This window comes from Varroa destructor, unplaced genomic scaffold, assembly GCF_002443255.2.
Source record: "Varroa destructor unplaced genomic scaffold, Vdes_3.0 BEIS01000002.1, whole genome shotgun sequence".
Taxonomy (NCBI): Eukaryota; Metazoa; Arthropoda; class Arachnida; order Mesostigmata; family Varroidae; genus Varroa; species Varroa destructor.
In genome coordinates this window covers 33,596,015-33,616,857 of record NW_019211455.1, presented here as the reverse complement: position 1 = coordinate 33,616,857, position 20,843 = coordinate 33,596,015, and the positions used below count along the sequence as shown (strand labels likewise).

At 40.5% G+C, this 20,843-nt stretch overlaps 1 protein-coding gene across 7 annotated transcripts; it reads right to left on the bottom strand.

The window, feature by feature from the left end:
- Nucleotides 1–601: 601 nt before the first annotated feature.
- LOC111244328 (uncharacterized) lies at nucleotides 602–19,390 on the bottom strand. Of its 7 annotated transcripts, none has more exons than XM_086978623.1 (7): nucleotides 13,130–17,582; nucleotides 9,125–12,834; nucleotides 5,797–5,891; nucleotides 4,787–5,523; nucleotides 3,590–3,917; nucleotides 3,311–3,427; nucleotides 602–1,823 (listed from the first exon to the last, which is right to left on the bottom strand). In XM_086978623.1, the coding sequence occupies exons 4-7, from the start codon at nucleotides 4,796–4,798 to the stop codon at nucleotides 1,237–1,239; spliced, it is 1,044 nt and encodes a 347-aa protein (XP_086834749.1). In that variant the 5' UTR covers nucleotides 4,799–5,523; nucleotides 5,797–5,891; nucleotides 9,125–12,834; nucleotides 13,130–17,582; the 3' UTR covers nucleotides 602–1,236. The 7 variants fall into 7 exon arrangements, with proteins under 7 accessions (XP_086834749.1, XP_086834745.1, XP_022647043.1 ...); XM_086978619.1 differs by having other exon boundaries at nucleotides 602–1,892; nucleotides 13,130–17,581; XM_022791308.2 differs by having other exon boundaries at nucleotides 602–1,892; nucleotides 9,283–12,834; nucleotides 13,130–17,581.
- Nucleotides 19,391–20,843: the final 1,453 nt, after the last annotated feature.

The window sequence follows — 20,843 nt, the reverse complement described above, 5'->3', positions numbered from 1 at the left end:
AACTTGGGTGAGGCATTCTAAAAAAATTAGGCGCCGTACGCGCAGGTGTCCCTATCCATAGGCACGCACAGAAATGCTCGTGGCTATAGGCCGTCGAAATGTATTACATGGATTTCTACGTGTTTCAACGTTTCAAAACGTAATAGATGATTTATTCTATGAAAAATGCTTTCTTACCGTTGTCCAGATGCTTTGTAATCAATTTTTATGTATGATAATTGTAAAAATCCTCTCATTTCTCAATTTCTAGAGTTTTGAGCTAATCTTGTATGAGGAAATATGTCTATCTGATTTTGCGGTTTATTTTCAAAATCGCTTTTCTATAATAAATTGCACGCAGGTCGTTCTTCTAGCAGCTTTGCATTCTGGAGCCAGTTGAAATGTGTCCTTCAATTTACTTAGAATGGCCGCATGACAGTCTCCTATGCGACGCTCAATCAAGCAATTGTTTATGACGAGTCTGACACACACGTAAACTAGAACTAGCGTGACTGTTTCTAACTATGTACTTATGCTGTAATTTTTTATCAGGTATAATTCCCGGTGCAGTTCGTACCGTTTAAATGAATCGGCGAAGACTCTGAATAAAAAAAAGCTGAGGTTCCAAATTAAATTACAACATATGTATTTATTGTCATCTCATTACATAGCACTGTAATTAAGCGTGGCCACTTTAATTGAGAGAGCGCGAGAGCGAGAGAGGGAGGGAGAGAGAGAGGGGGAGAGAGAGAGGGACAGCAATAGAATTATCATTATAATAATTAGTTATCATTTTTATAAATTATTTACAGGTCATCCTTCATTCTTTATGCCGTATAGCATGAGTAGATGCACATTATGCGGCCAACGGTGTCCACTGGTGGCGCTATTTCGGTGCCTTATTGCCACTTAATCAAGCTGCCTTAGCCACGAAATCTATTTCCAGTCGCACTATTGGTTAGCAATTTGGAGGCAATTTTGACCTCAACTTCTACTTTCTCTTTTGTCCTAGCTACATAGCAAATGATATTATTAATAGCATTCTCACAATAATCATCACCATTATCTCCGTCGTTCGCGGGCCGCATAACGGTTGATCGTACTTGCGTTTTGTCTGTGTGGGGCTGATTAAATTCGGGGGCTGTACGTGTTTGTGTAACCATCTTTGCAGTATCGGTCGGGTTGGGCGTTGGTTTCTGTACATTTAACGAATGGCGTTAGTATTACGGTTGGTTATGGATTCGCTAATTTATTAAATTACCATCCTCCTCCTCCCACCCCCTGTTGCTGCCATCCTCCGCCGCCGGCGGCCCAGTCGCCACCAGCTCCGCTTCCGTGGCCACCTCCTCCCTGTTGTTGCCATCCAGCGTTACTTCCGCCCCCGTTTCCATGATGACCTCCGCCGCCGTCGTTTCCGCCCTGATAATTTCCGCTGCCGTTGGTCCCTTCAAGAGCTTTAACGATGATCACCTTAACCGGTGTGCCGGGTCCAAGACCTCCTCCTCCTCCTCCTCCTCCTCCTCCTTGCTTCCATCCTCCTCCGCCTCCCTGCTTCCAACTACCTTTAGCGCCGTTTCCTCCTCCACTAAAACCATTTGCCGTTCCTCCAGTGCTCCAGCTTCCAGTAGCGCCGCCTCCTTTCGCCCAGCTAGTGCCACCGCCTCCTTTCGCCCAGCTAGTGCCACCGCCTCCTTTCGCCCAGCTAGTGCCGCCGCCGCCTCCTTTCGCCCAGCTAGTGCCGCCGCCGCCTCCTTTCGCCCAGCTAGTGCCGCCGCCTCCGGCACTCCAGTCTCCGCCACCGCTTGGCGCCCAACCTCCTCCGTGGTGGCTTCCAGTGTCGTCGCCTGTAGTAATTTGTTTAGTCTTCACGATGAAGATGTGCGATCTACCCTTTCCGCCTTCAACATGGCCGTCTATTTTGAGCCAGGCGGCGATTTTGTCCAATCGGTCGGTTGATTGAGTTGGTACCGCCGCAACAGCCCCGCCCCCATAAACCCATCCCGTCCCGCCCGATGTCGAGTGCAGTCGTCATGCGAAATGCACGGCCAAATAGCCATTCATTCAGGCCGTACGATTAGGTCAGGTTAGTAAGCGGAGCAGTGGTAGTTCGATGAAGGTTGGATTGTTTGTCAATTGGGGTATTCGTTTATTTTGTTGGTTAGACGAAATCACCAGTCAGAACATACCACATTCGCATGACATTATGAAACAGTCATAAACAAATGACAAAAGCGGATTAATATCATGCCTGTATGTATGTAGATTTTTCAAGTGGCTACTTAGTAGAATCTACAAAGGTTATGTCTTCCGTTACATGATCGGCTATAGCGATAAAGTAGAGCGAACTACTTTAATACCATTTGTCGCTTTTGGTCCTGACAAAGGGGTAAGGTCAGATTTTTACCTTAACGGCATAGTAGTTGGTTAATGGCGTAGACATTATTATTATGGTACTATATATTAGTGCTGCTCGGTACACAATTTCTAAATAAATTAGTACGTAAATGCAGAACAGACGTATCGGTGAATCTCCCTTGATAATGTAATTAAAAATTCATAAATATGCAATTAAGGTAAATGGTATTATAAAAGCTTAGATTTCAGTAATGTAATGGAAAATTCCTCGCGACTCAAGTATCTGGTCAGAGAATACTCCGTGCATCACATATATAGTCATATGGTGCCACGGGAAAAATTCAATCTCCTTATTTACCCAAACCTTTTAATCTGTGTGTAGATGCACCCTCTAGCGGATTCCACTACGGATTTTACGGAATATATATCAGGCTTTAGAAATTTAAAACAGTAATAGCTAATCCAGTACTGAAGTTATCAAGCATGACAATGCAATGGTCCAGAAATTCTAACTTGAGAGCATTTACCACACTTGAGATACTAAACCCATTTGTTTCGTTCTTGATTTCGAAATTTTTAATCACAGTATATTGTCACGTTACCACTTTGAGCTAGAGGTTACAGAAAATCCCGTTGGTGCGGTAGAGACTAGTCATATATGGTATTACTAAATGTGCATGCCCAGTCAGGACAGGGCACACACAAAGTAAACATTTTGCATGCTTGATTTGTATTATAATCAAGTGCTTATTCGTATGCCTACCGCAGGGTCTATTTAAATTCGTCATGTCACTCATGCTATAGTATATGACGACCCTTAATTGACTTCACTTATTATAAATTAATTAGTTTCGATGATGGGAAAGGATTCTATTCACCGAACTGCTAAAAGGAGATCTATTGATTATGGTGCTTACTTACGCATGTTGCTATTGTACACTCTATTCATGCTACTGGCTTCTGTCATTCATTTTACCTTTCGCCCATCCGGCGTTGCCAGCTGGAACCGGGGCTGGGCTCGGGGCTGGAGCCGGGGCTGGGGCCCATCCCCCTCCTCCGCCGGTAGCGGCGGCGTCTCCACCAGAGCTCCAACCTAAAATTGCAACAACGCAGAAATAGGTTAAACTCCAAAAACGATTCAATACTCAAACAGGCACAACAGATAACGCAATCTTTCCTTCTCGTTAATGCATCCAATCTTAAAACGTCACGTTTTTAGTTTGAAGCAAATTTAAATTTTGAGTACAAAACTTACTGCTGCCTCCACCTCCCGAAGGAGGCCAACTGCCGCCCTGGCCTCCACCGTAGCCACCGCCAGCACTGCTGATAGTCCCGGTGCTTACCGCCTTAATAATGTAGACTTTTTTGACTCCACTACTGCCATCAGCGTGGTGTCCATTTCCACCGCCGTTAGCGGCTTTCCATCCCCCCCCCCCGGCCCCTTGGCTTCCCGCCATGCTGGGGGCCCAACCGCCCCCGAGGCCTCCAGTTCCCCCTCCAGCACTCCAACTACCGCCGCCACCTCCATGGCCGCCTCCGAAGTTACCGCCGCAGGCGAGTCCAGCCAGCGATACAACCAGCACCTAAACACAGTAAAAAAAACCGTATAAACAGTAAATTTTACGTTACAAACAGCAAATCAATAACCTGTTTTTGGTCCCAATAGTCGAGCCTTTTACTACTAAAAGAATGCATGATTATCTAAGCTGAATGTACAAAGAAAAGTTCTATACGAGAGTCTACCAGAATTACTCAGAATAACTGACCATCATTCATCACAATTTTTAATGATAGACAGCTTCATGCCGACGTTTTCGGTATACAAAGACAAATCGTCTTTGTATAAGCTCAGTTATTTCAAACGTCAATCTTTTTTTTTCTTTTTTGTCTACAAAATAAATAGTTCAACGTTTAAGGTGAGAATATTTGTTTCGAGTCAACTTATTTAAGAGTATTCAGCGTCCGTTTAAGGAAAATGGAAGAGGTCAAGGACGAGGCGGTTTTCAACTCTGTTCGAGGTGTCTAATAATGAAGTCAGTAGGGATCTCAGTAGAAGATCTTTTTAGTACCGAGGTAACTTTACATAGAGCTTCACTTGCACTTTTCCTCCACTTGTACACGTTTATGTATCCGAGTAGGGAACGTCACATCTGAGAGGAGATAAGTTACCAGATTTGCGTAAATCACAAAAGAAGCAATTAATGACAGACAACTTATCAGCTTGCGCGAAGTGACACGGACTTGTAGCAACCACCTATCACAAGCTTTAATGTTCAGTGAACATCTAATTGACGCCTAAATTGAATCACACAGTATGTTTTAGGTATGTATGTATCCTTCGCGGAACAGACGTCGAGCACATTTTTACTGATCGTCCCTATTGCAAATAACTATTGGTAGAAAGCTACTGCTTTGCCCCGTAAGAATCTTCATGCTAATTCCTTTCACTCACCAGGGCTCTCATGTCTCAGAGGCTTGCTGTTATTTACTCAGTCAAGTAAATGATCAAGTGTTCTTAACGCTTCATTCGTTTGGCGTTGGACATGTTTCAGTGCGCGAGCCTTTTTAAATCCCGCAAGTGGGCCAGGCGGCGATGAGCTGCTGAAGGCGATTGCTGAACCGGGGTGAGGGAAACGGCCACAAGCTCACCGCCGTAGGGTCACAGGGGCAAACGGGCTCTCACGGATTGCTCGCATCGGTAAACATCATCACCACCATCCACTACGTCGCACTGCAACAACACTACGCTACCGCCGAAGATGCCGCTATCGCTGTTAACAAGCAGACGGCCATTGACAAAGAACAGAGGCCTATCAGCAGCCGCAATATTGGTCGCAGCGATCGTAGCAGGCAACTAGGTTGATAAAGGGCATCGGAGCCGAAGACGGGAAATTTGAATGTATCCTGCACGCCTCCACACCGGAGTACTTCAGTATTCTCGAATCGTGAAGCGACACTCTATCGTTGGCTTTAAGACATACGCAAGCAAACTGGTTGCCATCAGCAACAGCTGCAGGTCGAGAAGCAGGCGGCATCGGTGTTAGCAGCGGCCAAGATATTTACCATTGTACAATTACTGGTCCTCTGCTTCAGACGTGGCACCTAATGGAAGAACTGCTGCTGTGCTTCGTGCAATTCCCACGGCAGCAGTCACAGTGAGCACAATAACCGCGGTACTCAGCGAACAACCTATTAAAAAGAGGAAAATTATTATGACCATCATCGTCAATATCGGCAGCGACAACGTGATAGAATAGTCAATAATAACAATGTGAGCAACGCCTCCTGTTAACAAAGGAACAGCAACGAGCTCCTTAATAGACATCAAACATTAGCAATAAGATCAAAGAAGTATTTCGTAATTAACGCTAGTTTAAGGATTTCTTAAAAAAGACCCGCCTAGGAGATCGAAAGGAAAAATATTAATCCATAAAAAACAATTTTCAGAAAAGAGTAACTCACATTAGTTTACTATTCGAACGAGGCCTACCAGATTTAGGCCATTTAACTATATATTTTTCAGGTTTCGGTATTTATGGGAATCTGGACGTCGATACCTGAAAAATCGAATGCGAGAGATGTAACTTGTAGTTCACCAATTACTCGGTGTGTACGCTTTCAGCGTTGCTCTCTGCCAGCCTTATTCCCATGAAATGTGCCTTGTGAAGTTCATTACTGATATCTTGGATCTACTGACACATTCTCTTCCGCCGAGTGTTCTTAGCCGTTTTTTTTTTTTTATGAAGGTTATTTGCACCATTTGATGCATAGTTGAAGTATGTAAAGAACTTGAGGTGCTAACTAATCACCAAATGACCGAAATAAACTGAAGCGCTTTCCTTCGGCGGTCGCGTTTATACCAATATCTTCTCTAAATAAGCATCTTCGGGGAATCGATCGATTAAAATTCTTTAATATTAGTGTCAAATGGAAAATTTACACTAGCGACTTAGTTTCTACTCACCGATCGTATTTTAGCAAACGGTATACGGTTCTAATAAAGTAATACATTGTTAAGAGCGTTCTCGTGACTTTTTCATTTATTTAGCTTTATATGGTCCGGCTAGCGAAGGCACTGCACGATGCAACGGAAATGAAAAATGGTTGTTTGTTAAAATTCAACAATAGAACATTCAATCGAGCCGGCATGTTAAAGGCCTGGCTAACGCAGATCTGTTCTGAATCATTGTTGTAATAATCATGAGCATGCGATCGGCGCTGTTTCAGCGTTGACAAATAGTTACCGTGGCACACAATCGTTATCACAACGTCCTATAGGCCTACTGGAGAAACCCCGGTCAAAATCGTCCCGATCGCTAGTTTTCCTAATAACGGAGCAAACCCTTAATGTTCTATCGAACAGTCTAATCCGAACACTTGTCAAACTGTGTTTTAAACTTGTGTATTAAAGTGATTGTTCATTAACTACTGTTAAATTCTCGTGACGACGAAGATCGCATCAACTCTTACAAGTTGATTCAACTGAAAATTCTGACGAAAGCTTATTTTTACGTCACGATCGAAGCGATCATACTGAAAGTCATAGTCGCTGCATTATATAAACGTACTCTATAAAAACAGCTACATGTTCTATACATTATTCGAATACATAGCTTGAACCTCTATGGAACGTATGTTTTCAAAGGCTTAAGTAATTTGGTTATTTTCATTGCGCACTCCTGTCATTTCCAAAGCTTATTTGTTATGGCTAGTTTATCGTTACCTTGTTCATAGAGGTATAGTGGCTCATTTGCCTGCCTGCCTGCCTGCCTACCTACCTACCTATTTACCTACCTTTCTCTCTCTCTCTCTCTCTCTCTCTCTCTATATATATATATATATATATATATATATATATATATATATATATATATATGTATGTATATCTCGATACGTGGCTTCGAGGCTCAATTGATCTACTATGCTTTTATCCGCATAACACGTGCCTCTTTCCATCCATTGGTTAACCTTCAAATGAATACTAATTGTATTTTATTTAATTGCTTAATTTAATTAATAATTCATTGTCGTATGACCAATACGGAAGCATTCAATGTTCACAATGAGCCTACGGAAAGAGTTTTACGGCTGTAATGTTGTTTCTCGTCGCAGAAGGACTTCTTTAGGCCATGATATCAATTTTAATCTTGTTGGAGTTCTCTGATATGGCACATATTTCAGCATCTAACACATCAGCAGATTTCTCTTCCAAAAACGTCATCGTCTTGAATATAACCGAGCACTTAACTTTGACCACGTTGATAAGCTATTCATTCCGTTAGCAATAGCTCAATAAGCTTCAACCACTACCATCGTTTATGTAAATATACGCTATACGCTTTGTATTTTACCATTGTCACTGCAAAAAAAAAAACTCGTTTTTTCAATTCTAAGAGAATTCGACTGTGTGCGCGTTCCATGGTCAAGTTGCTATGGGCAAACATGAAAATTAGTGGTTTCACCTATTATTGTTGTTATCGCTCGCTATCGGAATTAATTCAGAGCAGAACAAAGGGTAATAGCGCTTCTTTTTTTTGTCTTACTAGTCGTCTTTACTCCTACTGTCCGTAACTAATTTCTGTAGTCTGAAGTCTCGTGGCAAAGTGCATTTTGTCTTACAGCCACGCATCCGTCGCTAGCGATACACGTTCAACAGCTGCCGGCATTACTCTAAAAAGGCCAAATAGCTAGTTATCAAGAACAACAAAAGCAAAAAGCATTTGGCCTTCCGTGTACACTGTATGAACCAAGCGGCCAGCCTGTTTGTCAGTTAGAAAGCTTTCGGCCGTTGCCTCTTCCACCTGATTATCTGGATTAAGCTTATCGGCTTGGCCGAACCCGCGGTGCCGATTGTGGCCCTGTAAGGTCGTAGCTATGCTGATTGGCTGTGATTGAACTCTGACCTATTCTATTCCGGTACTGCTCGTAAACCAGGTAGCACTAGCCATCAATTCCGCAAGTTGCCACTTGATATGTAAAGTGATATACAGAGGGACTTGTTTTTTGGAAAGTAGGAACCGGAAATCAGAGACAGGAAAACGATCCGATTGAAAAGGTCATCACAGCCGGATCTTTTTTTATCAGCAGCTATTGCCTGATATTTGTAAGCCAGATTTTCTAATATTCTATTTCTGAATATTTCAATCACTTTTCAACCTTAGCAAGCTTTGGCTACAGTGCGAACGCCAATATAATATCTTTCTTGACAAAACGAAGAAAGAAAGAAAGTTAGATGGATTGCCATCATCTAAAACTGCACACACGTTTACTTACTTTCATTGCAAACGTCTGCGTCTGGTTTGCGAGCTGAACTTTCAGTTACAACAATTACCAGAAAAATCGCCGACCGTTTAAGCTAGCCTAACCTAAATGATAATGACATATTGAATGAATGCTTGATCGCAAAAATATGAGGGTTTCTGATTCCGTTAACGTAGTTTACTTTGAAAAAGAAATAAACAGATAAAAAACAAAAAAGAAAAAACTTTACTTGTTTTAATTTGAAAAACCTTTATCTCTTCAATATTTTCACTGGATTAAAGTTTGTTTACCTTTAAAAGGGTGTTACGCTCGGTTTTGTACTTGCGAGTCACAAGTTGGGCTTTTTCTAATACAGATTTAATGTGAGCGATGTGTTGAGCTTTCAATTAGGCAATTCTCATCTGTTGTGGATACGCGTAATATTGTTAAAATTTTTAATTGTAAATAAAATGTTACGTAGTTTACCAATCTGATTATAAACCTAGACCAATATTTCAAAGGTGAATAAATGTAACGCATACTATGTTACCTCTTGATGTTGTATTGCAGTCGGAATATATGTGGATAGCAGCTAATTTATTTGATCTTGAACCTCGGCAAGGACATACGTCCCACTGTGAGATTTGGACCGATAAGGTACGTTGTTGTTATTAGTTAGGTCAATTTGGCCTTGCAGAAAACACGCACCTACTTGGGGATAAGCGAACACTTTTTAGCACGGGCCTTATGGTAGACGAAAGATGTAAGGAATCACACAGAACGAACTCATTCGTAAGAGTTCGCAGCGCAGTGCACAGCATACACGATGTTGTGTCTGGTAATAAATCATACGCGAGCCAAACAAGGGATCCCCTGTATCCACTGCTAAGGCGCCTGTGAGTGGCATTACACAGTGTTATGTCCAAGGACGCGTGGCGCAGACAAAGACAGTTGGAGAGCTCCGCTCTGTGGATTTTACTTTACTCCGATTCCCATTTGATGATATTCGAAATACCTTTAATTATTTACATTTCTTATGTACAAAATACTTGTCAAAGGCGTAAGTAAATAATGACTATTTAAGCGACACGACTATCTAGTAGTGTCCTTGTTTCCCTAATAATTACTTCCAGAGTGGTGCGCAAAGACTCTGGCTCAGCAAGCTAACATCTCTCTCATCATCAAATCGTCGTTATTGAACAAAGATAAATAATATACATGAGACATCATAATGATATGCATTATTATCTTTGTTGACGAAAACCAGTGGCCAATTACCAACAAATGGCTTTAGTAATGAGCAGAAAGTTAAACAGTTCTCATCGTTGGAAGTGAATATTTCTCCATTAATGACAACCTGCAAACAAACAAACAAGCTCTGCCGTAAATCCTTGTCGATGCGAAGGTAAAAACTAACAATGGTGCATTCAGAGCTCCAATTATATCCCTTTGGCCTTTTAGATAAAGCAACTATTCTGCAAAGGCCAAATCGTTCTTTGGACTTCGCTCGTTATTTGCCTCTTAGCGAGTTATCTGCGCAACATCAGCAGGCGTTACAATTAGCCTTCAAGGCACAACAGAGGAACCCAGATTTCAAAACAAAAGCATGAATAGAATAAAGTGCTTATGGCAGCTTACGGATTTTCTTTCAGTGATCGGAAGGGGGAGATTGCTACAGTGTGACACATAGATTACCGTCTGTATAACACAATAACCGTTTCTGAGCTCTGTTAAACCTCCGATGGCATGGTTAATAGGCGCATTGGCTAATGATTTCGTTTTCCTGCAATCCAAGCATGTTACTTCCGGTCAAACTATATTCTTGGGAACGAGAACCCGTTGGCGCTATATGAACTGAGGGTCTTTGCATCCGTTCCTGTCGTATGATTGCTTCCTCAGATTTAAAATAAACAAACCCATCGTTACAATCGGTAACTACGAAATATATATACTTCAAGTTTAGAGGCTCGACAGCGCACGTGTTCTTACAGGACTCGAACAGGACTACAAAGTTACTTGAGTATCATACCAGTGCCCTCATCGTTTCTTTGAAGATATTCGTCAATCTGCCGAAAAGTAAACATGTACTCTTTGCTAGGGCAGTGTAACACAAGATAAAACTACTAACAGTGCATGCAGTCCGTGTAATCTAATCTGCATATAGCAACGTTCTGAATTGAATCTAAAATCCGTGACAGATTCACTCTGTTTAAGCTTAAAGCTTAAATTGAGATTGTATTATTTCAATTGTATGGTATCAAATCTATTTACAGACTAATAATTTCTCCTATAATTCAAGCCATTGTCTTTACAGTTTGTCCTAAGGATTAAAGCACTTCAGACACGGATGGAAAAATATGCATTTCCAGCTCTATAAAAAAAAAAAAAAAAAAAAAGAAAAAAAAACTTGAAGGAGTCTAATTAATATTTTTAGTCGCAAAAATGATCGGCATCAGTGAACTAGCCATTTGGCCATGATCTAACAGATCTTTCTTTAATCTTTTAGAATAACCAGCTTCTACGGAGTGCAACGCGGGAGGGGGGAGGCCTCGACTGCTTCTTGGTAATATTAGAAAAAATATAAATAGGGAAACATATTTGAATTGGTTTTGACTGCAAAACGTCTATTTTGCTGAATCGGTATTGATAGATTTGTGTGTTAATTTGTAACTAAGAAAAAATACTTCAAGTAAGTATTATCGAGAAGCGTAGCACAAAGAAAGCTCACTTGTCCTTCGACTGAAAAATTACCAAACGTATAAAAAATCGCCTTGCAGCCTACTGTCAGATGTCAAAATGACGGCACCCGAACGGCATGCTAAAATTAGTAACTTAGTAGTAATAGTAATTCGTTGCTATTTGGACTGTGTCTGTGGCCCTTTTTCCTGCTAAGTGACCACTAAACTGCGTTCACTTCCTTAAAGACAGACGGACAATTAGATCTGAGTGCCAATATCCAAGGGTATAACATACGTATATCTATTTATATTCTTCAGCAACTGAATATCTGGGAGCCGATAGATAGGTTTATACTATACTTTTGCTGTGCAGTTTGACAAATACCGAGAAATAACAAAGCTCTACTTAGACTCTTGAGAAGCGTGGCTACACCCTTCGATAACTGGCAATGCTTAATATATTCTTTCATACCCCTAATGGCAACAGCTATGGTCTCAGGTGTTTTCTTTACAAATAACTATTTACTTTGGATTGGTCGGTAGGTTAATACTTAATTATCCTAGTTAATTAATATTTTGTGGAACGTTTTGTCCAAAGATTGTATTGTGTCGCATTTCTGGTCTAATACATTAGACAGAAACACGTTACCGCAGTTCACGAATCAACTGTATACGATAAATGACGAAACCACTGAAAATTTTAGTAAGAATAAAGTAAAAAGGATGACTTCTGTTTTTCGTGAGCATCTTAAACCTCGATGAATTCGAATCGGATCTTCAGTTCCCTGGGGTACTCAACCCGATTTCTCTAGAAAAATGATCAACTATCTACAGAATCGCGTCGAAAATCTGTTTGATATGAATTTTCGAGAGCCGCGATCCGCTACCGAAGAAAGCGAGTGTCTGTTGGAGTTGCCTTTATTCTTTCGTAATTATTTTTTGGTAATTCCAGCAGCTGCCTTCTGTGAAAGGGATTCCATCTCCCCTTGCTTAGAAAGCCTTTGCTTTCGAGATATCCCTGCTACTGTCAACACATTAGTTATGGGTATGCTTCAAACACATATGCTTTTGTAGATAACAAAGCTGATATTCACGATTCTTTCTTTTGTGATACAAGCAGCGAAGGGAATTAATCGTATTCGCTATAGATCCACAGATAGACATTAAAAATAACCCAATCAGTTTTTTGTGCAAAATGACCATGTAATGTAAGTATATATGTATAGATTGTTACCCCTTTCATTAGCTTTGACTTGCTGGAGTGTACAGAAAGTGATTTGCAAGCAACAATTTAGCTTACTATAAATACATATAACAACAGTATAATAACAGCTAGTAAAAAAACTGGAATTACTATTGGTGGTGGCTGCGCAGAAATGTCGCGATGGCCGTAGCATCAACAAAAGCCGGCGCTGCTTTTACCAAAGAAACAAGAATTTTTTGTTCGTCCGTCTATCTGTCTGTTTCTTGTTTGCTGTAGACTCTCAGACCGGTCGTTTATGCCAAGGAATTCTTGAACGACGACGTCCACCTTCATTTTGAATTCGAACTACAACCCCGGGAGACAAAATATATTTTCCGCCTGAAAGAATCACAATTTTCTTACTTATTATAATATTGATGTTTATCGCTTCATGCAAATAGCTCAACACTTAGCTGCTGTCAGTGCCAACGACTTACACTAGTAATAATCATAAGAGGGTGAATACTACACGAATCGTCACTAGAACCGAACATGTAGGTTGCTATTGGCTAGATAAAAGGGGATGTGAGAAAGTAATGCTAGTAGACACCTGTGCTGCCAAAAATTCGAAAGCGTCTATGGCAACCTAATGTTTTGACCTAGCTACCCTTTAGCAAATATTATATTCACTAACCAGGATACCGTGGAATGCTACTGCAGTCGGACATAGACAATAGGAGACTACTACCGTCGGCAGTCCTAAAACACACGATACGCAAATAAGCTGCTTTTTGCTTGACTCCGAAATGAGTGTAGAAACCGCTTTAGGCCTCAGGAGCAAAAATGAATTATTCACCGTTGAGCGGCAGTCGTGCGGCTTAAATAATCATCTGTGCATTCTCCGCCTGTCGGCTTACATAGCGACTGCTCTTTCAGTACGAAGCTACGATTATGTCCACGTTTCATACTACAGCAAGCTAGTGTATTATTGTTTGTTTGCCTGTGCAAGCGGTAGAAATAGGTGGATGGCAGGTAGAGAAAGAATTTGACCTATTCAGCTTCATCGCCCTGACCATTTCTCTACCGGATCGTTCCCTGCGCTCCAAATACTAGATCTTGATTAGTACCATGCACCATGGTTGCAATGTGACACTTAATTTACGAGTGTCCCGTTCTGACTTTCCGGTACTCTTCTTTGGATACCTATACATAGTTCTATTCGTTTCAAACTTACCTTCGATACAATTAATTCTTTTCTAACAAAACCATTGTCTTTGTTTAACATGTGATCTTTCTCCATGTAATTTCACTCTAAAAGTTATTACCCGTTCAACAATATCTAAAGCTGTTTGATGGCCCCTTCGGGACACTGCGGCTGCTTACGCATTAATCTTGGACTACTTTCGCAGTGAATTCATCAACTTTTCCCAGAATATGTCAGCCGCTACGAGTATTTTTCACATCGAAATATTGTACTGATACTTCCTCCGATCGACCATAAACAACACACCTTTCGATAAGTCTAGGCAGCATTTGTGCCTTTATCGTGGTGATTTTTAACAGAGATCTGATCTTCAATAGCTCCATCTCAAGTCCGAACAAACACATTTACCACAGCGAGTCGAAGCGTGGCAACGCAACTTGTGTAAACGATGAATGTATATGTATATAAACGATATATATATATATATATATAAATACATATATATATTTTTCATCACATTTGAAAAAAAATACCTACCATTATAGTTTGTATGTATTCACAGGCAAAAAAGCATTATTTATTCCATGAGCATTTACAAACACACCGCTGCAATGTGACAGGTTCGTCGGATATGTTTGTAGATATAAATTGAATATATAGAGGAACATTCGGTTACGACGCTTGCCAAAGTAACTTCTCGATCTTGAACCAATTATGAGTATGGGAACAATTTGACGCTGGCCGCCGCAGCCGCTGTAAGGCCCCAATGCACCATGCAAGCGTAATGTGAAAACTGTGTAGTCGATTGTTGTAGAACTAGATCGTTTCGGTTTGGCGGAGTAATATTTTGGACTCTGGAGGATACTGAAATCTCTAAATGCCTTGTCCGTAACTGCATAAATGAAATCGGAATAACCGATGTGGTTGGTAATAGTTATATTTATTTATGTCAGAGATAAATGTCTGCGGACACTTTTCACTCTAGTTGCTTGAACGTATTGTGGCTTCGGTCATCGTAATGCGTTCAGTACTCAACTGATAGATACCCGCGTTCGCACCCCTTCGACATCATCGTGGGCATTTGTCATTTAAGCGTTCTACATAGATGTTTATGTGCAGGGCGGTAGTGGATATATTTGACCTACAGCTGAAGAGCCGACTGAGCGGAATCGGCATTTTGCTGTCGGTGTCTGAGAACATATGCATGCGAGAGGAGATGCCCAACGATGTTGGGTGCATGGGCAAGGAGGAAGATCACCGATGTGACTCTAAACTAACATAACTTACTTTGAAAAGGGTATGATAATGATGGCTTTTAAGCTATATATCACACAGATACACATCTTGGACAATATGAGTTGTGCGTTTTGAAAGCTGAAATTTGCAAATAGAAGTGTCAAAATTATTCGAATACCTCTATTCCGACCCAAAATGAATGGCGCTTCGTCCAAAATTGCGCTACATGTTATGACTTCATTGCAATAAAAAAACAAATTCTGCCGAGGCCCATAAAAAAGTTTGCCCTGTTTATGGTCAAGATGCGTTATCGGAAGAAATAGCCTGAGGATGGTTCTGTCGCTTTTGCTCGGTGTCAAAGACGCTTTTCGTAGTGGTCGACTAATTATGGAAAAAAGTTGAAACAGAACATAAACTTATCATTAATTTTGAATGAAACCGACACATCGGCAGCCCTAATGTCGTCCAGATCCACCGCCAAACAGCTTTAGACTATTTAACCAGCTGGCTACCAAAAAAAGCTTGATATTTGGGTACTGCACAAACTGACGCAAAATCCTAGTATTTCCATCAGCAAAATTCTACGGGAGCGTAACAAAATCCAACAATTTATGACGCAGTTGGTCACGGGTGATGAAAAGTTGATCACATATGGTAACACTGTGCAAATAAAAAAATTTAAAAATCTGCTCCACGATCTGTGACAAAGAAGGTGACGCTATGTGTTCGGAGGCATTGGAAAGGAATCGCGCATTATAAGTTCCGACCCTGTGAGAAAACGATTCAGACCTATATTGTTGACAGCTGATAGGATTACAAGAAGCCATTGAAAAGAATAGGCCGGAACTACTAAAAGACGTCGCCTTCCACCATGACAATGCTAGACCACATATACCCTTAGTTACGCTGAAAAAATCGAGAGAACTTGAATGGGAAATTTTAATGCACATGTCGTGTAGCTCGGATCTTGCGCAATCAGACTATTGTCTGTTTCCATCTCTGCAGAATTTCTTGATAGTGTTGATTTAGTTTGAATGAAAGCATGCAAAAATAACCTGTCATGATTTGTCGCCCACAAACCACAGAAGTTCTACGGCCTACGATGCTGCCAGAAAAAGGTAATTGGCGAAGATGGCACATATTTAGTTTACTAATGCTATTTTGAAATGCAAAAAATATTCGCCTTAATCTTGGCCTGAAAACGATCGGTACTTTCTCAACAAACCAATATTATGTGGTGAGCTTTTTCAAGGTTGTCCTTAATGTTCTGTTCACTAGTTTTTATCATAATTGCTTTCGACGTTCATGTAGACCACACACATACAATCAGAATATCTATTTCAGTTAACATGCGGCAAGGTCCAAAGGTCACTGAGCAATTTGAAAGAATCTCTTGCCGGTTGGAAAGTCATCATTTTACATCTATTAAAATAGTGAAAGATACGCAAATAATTACCGTAATCAACGGATACAACAGGGACACCTTAAAATCGCTTATAGATGTTACACCGAATACTCTAATATTATTCAATAGAAGTTGAATGACCACAGCAGTTATTGTCGAAGCCATTGCTTTTCAGGCGCACCCTAGCAATGCAATATTGTAACACCATAGTATAAGAACTATAGGGATACTATAAGTAGCGTAAAAATAATGCACATTGGTCATAAGACTAGACTGTCTTTGTATTGGCTTATCGCTTATCACAACATGAGCGAAAGCACCATTCATCTTTATTATTTGTCGCCGTCAGCAGCTGACGTCTTCCTGCGTGAGAATGGAATACTAATTTCTAAATGTGGTAACAGCAGTGGCACTTGCTTGTCGCAAGGCCACGACCTGGAGCATTCAGCATTAAACGGTTACATCCGTTAGCTACAACAACATCACCAGAAGTAATTACTGGTAGCACACAGCCGTAAGATTCTGCAAGGCGAAGATCATTACATGTGAGCTGGCAGCCCGTTAAAAAGCTCGGGCACATCGAGCTAAGTGCTACGCAAGTGCCGACGAGCTATCAAGGGCCACAAGGCCACCGACGATTAGTTTAATAGTCATAGATAGGACCCGACCACCTAAGATACATGTCACCTAAGCTGGCCTAGTGATTAAAGAGAAGATTCAGAACGTGGGCACACTGGAGCGGCCATGACTATACTTACATATGGGCATGGGCGACCTCAGATTTTGATTATACCGGAAACGAATTGAGCGATAATTTATCTTGCCTCTTGCAAACAAACTGCATGATTTCGTAAGCATTTAATCCGCTTCTTTTGTAATGGGGAGAGTAAAAGGCTAGAAGACTATTAGGTTATTAAAGCGTTTGTGCTTTGCTATAGTGATTTTCTTGTTTACTGAAGCAATTAGCTGGAGTTTTATTTTTTTCGAAATACGTTATTCAGTTAGATTTATGCCTAATAGTTGTAACATACTTTGATTGATACGCTTTTAAGTGTAAAATTAGTAGTCCTTTAGCACGCTCAGAATTTAACACTGTATTTGACACGCCTAAAACATTCGTACAACCATCGTTAATTATACCCTGAAGCCCTTTGTTAATTATCCCAATCCAATTTTCAACTGTTAAAATGGGTTTTGGCGAAATAGATAAGCTACTGATTGTTTTTTTCGCAAAAGAAATTTTATTGGATCCAGTGACATGAAGTTATACGATGCTCGCGCGTCTGTCAAGAGCTTCGCTTTTTCTGAAAGGAGGAAGCTTGTAATTTATTGCGATTTCCAATGACTTATAATACTCGTGTGCTTTTTAAAAGGTGTTTTATTTTTTACCAAACGCGTCATCATACTGCTATAACATGAAAATGCGTTAATTAAGATGTGGCCCCATTCTGCCGTGAGCTCTTTCTTTTAACGAGTGTAGTAAAATGAAAATGATAAGATAAAAATATATACGCCCAATTTATATTTAACAAAAATGACGGATATACGGATAAAATGGGCGAAAGTTTTATGAGCAGCCACACCTGCCGCACAGAATATAATAGCATAAATGAAGGTACGCTTTTAAAGCAATAAATTTTTTTAAGTTATATGTTAAACAAAATGTATGGAGAGTGACTAGGTTTTTTTATTTTGATTCCTGCATTGCTTTTAACACTGTATCTAAAAAAAAACAGGTAATTTTTTGTATAGATTCAATATAGCCACCATTCACCGGCAATACAGCTTAAAATTGGGACCTATATCAATACTACTATTTTCCAAAAGAGCGCTTTCTTTAGTTTACCAATAGGTTTCCAATAGTGATCGAGAGCCAATCAGTGCTAGTAAATGTAGACCCACTAAAATGTCGCTCAAATACACTCCATAAAAAATAATAAAACTAAATTTTGGTTTATTTATTTCGAAATCCTATTGATATTAGCGTTTAAAGCAGCCAAATAGTCCAACAAATGCGAAGAAGCCGCAGAAGTTGGCAACGAATGCTCCCCTTTCAGAAACAGCCGCTAATTTTTATATAGAACATCCAAGATCATCAACAAATTTCGAGCTTTTTCAATGCTCTTCGAGATACTCTGCTTTGGAAGATGTACATTTTCCTCGAGAAACGCATAGAAACTAACAATAAGGCAGGCTTCACTACGCCGAACCGCCCGTTGAGGTTTGACCCAAATCAATCGCTCTACCCTGCATAGATATGTAATAAAAACCGCGTCGAGCTGGAAGCAAATGTTTCCGAAACTGAAAGTAACTGGGAAAGATAACCTTGTACCGAATGGCCGAGGAACGAAGTTGTATCGAATGGTAGGCTTGAAAATAGATAGCGATTGAGAAAAAGAAGAAGTAGAAGAAGAAAAAGCCAGAGACGCGACTGCTGCATGTTGAAGAAGCAGTGGCACTGATTTAGGATAAGCTAGAAAAGGGCTAATGGATGAAAGAATATACTAGTAGAATCACACAACGCTTTGAAGCAGGCAAAACTGCTTCTTCACAGATCCTAGTACTGAAGTGGAAGCACAGTAGCCTGCACAGTGCTTTGGTCGTATATACAGAACCTAAAATTCGGAATTTATTCACAGCTTATAGAAATCAGCTGAGCATCATATAATGACTGGACAATTGACTGGACAAATGACTGGACCGTGACAATTCAGACGAGCACTAGTCCAAAATAGGAATTAGATGCACAAGAGTGAATATTCCGGTACATGAAAAGCATTCGCATTGGGCGGATTGCCGTTTCAAATATATACCCAACTATGCGGAGAAAAACGTTGATTAATCCGAACGCATTTCCGCCTGTACTCGAACGAAGGCTAAATTTATTTCAACAGTCTAATGATGGCAAGCTGCGTGGGCCATGTACCGACAAAGCATATTCGAAGCTTGCATTCATCGTGAAGTCAGAAATAAATTATTATATTAAGATTGTCCATTATCCAGGTTGTATGCAGAAAGTAAAAAAAACGAAATACTACTATTTGAAAGAACAACCAGCTAAACATACTTACATTAACATCACATATATACCTTGTATAACTATGGCAAGAGCGAGTAGCAAACACTCATTCACGAAGCGTGTCCAACTATATCGGGAAGATCGATTGATGGGCAACTTTCTGGCTTCTGTTCCATAGAACATGGAGGAGCAAGTTCGGTGGAAGACGTCTTGCGCGTACTAGAATGCCATCGATTAAATTTACGATAAAGTTGCCCAAGTCGTGGTGGTTTAGAGATATTCAAGCCGACCTAGAATACGAACATTCAATTCAAGAATAAGTACAGCGGATGGAATGACTTGGTCATTTGCTCTTCATTAATATGACAACTGCCGGCCTCATATATTTATTTTAGAAAAGGGGTTAGGTCAGGAAGGCTTAATCGCTAAACATTTAGTGAAATAAGCGCTATCTCATAATAAAATTATAGTAAATAGCATTATCGATAGTAGTACGAACTAACCCAAATGGCCACGAGAAAGCAAAATTGAGAAGATAAGCCATCAAGGAAATCGTGCAACAAATGTAAAAATTAATGATTTTTCACGCATGAGCTAGGCCAACAGTTACTGTCGGTACAGACATCGTACTCACTTCATCCCAGTCGTCAAAATCTCGACCCTGGTTATCGTCTTCTTCCGCGAAAGTTATTGCGGTGAGCTTGTAATTATGTTCTAGTAGATACTCATTTACAAGGAAATTAACAGCCCTTTGCTCGTGAGGGAGTAGGGGAGCTTCACCAGGCGTGCACGCTGTTGTTCCGCCGATACTGTGCGGCAGGTCATCCACAACAGTGCGGCATCCGTCATCACCTTGTAGCGGCGCCAAGGATGCAGATGCAGAAATCACAACCGCTGCATCTGGCGTGTGCTCGCTTACTACTGTTAGATTGTTACGCAGACTTCGTATGGCATCCTTAGCCTTACGCAGTTCAAATTCCAGGACGGCAACCTGCGACACACGTACATGTAGTAAAGACAGGTAAACAATAGCCCAATAAATCTAGTTACTTGAAATGAGCTACTGATTTTATTTGTATCCATTGGTAATGAGAAAATTATATACATTTTAAGTAAGCTTCGTATTACAGGTTGTAAGATGGAACATATAGCAAAAATCAGTGTTTTAAAAGACATTACAAAAAATATTGATGAGGATTGAATATAAATATGTAAAGGCAAACCTTTTCCGCCATAAGGCCTTCACCGTCTTCTGAGTAGCGAGTCATATCAAGGCTTTCGAGGGTCTGAACGGATGAAGTACGAGGTAACGGGCAAGGCGTCGTTGCTACAGGTTCAGTTATCTGCACGAGATGCTCGAAGTTACCTTGTGTCAATAAAACAAAAGAATTATACCAACGAACGCATGCACGGTCCAAAAGATATATACAGCCATACATCCTTATACTTACTCGTATGCTGCCGTTACTCTTTGATTTTCCATAAGTATCTCTGTATCCGACACCAAGACACACCTTGTTGTATTATCTGATTATCCCTTCCGG

Excerpts from the sequence above, each read along its gene's own strand:
- LOC111244328 (XM_086978621.1), bottom strand. Across the intron at positions 3,428-3,589 it reads TTCGGGAGGTGGAGGCAGCA|GTTGGAGCTCTGGTGGAGAC; the intron begins GTAAGTTTTGTA and ends TTGCAATTTTAG. Across the intron at positions 1,893-3,310 it reads CAACGCCGGATGGGCGAAAG|ACGGCCATGTTGAAGGCGGA; the intron begins GTAAAATGAATG and ends GGCTCAAAATAG.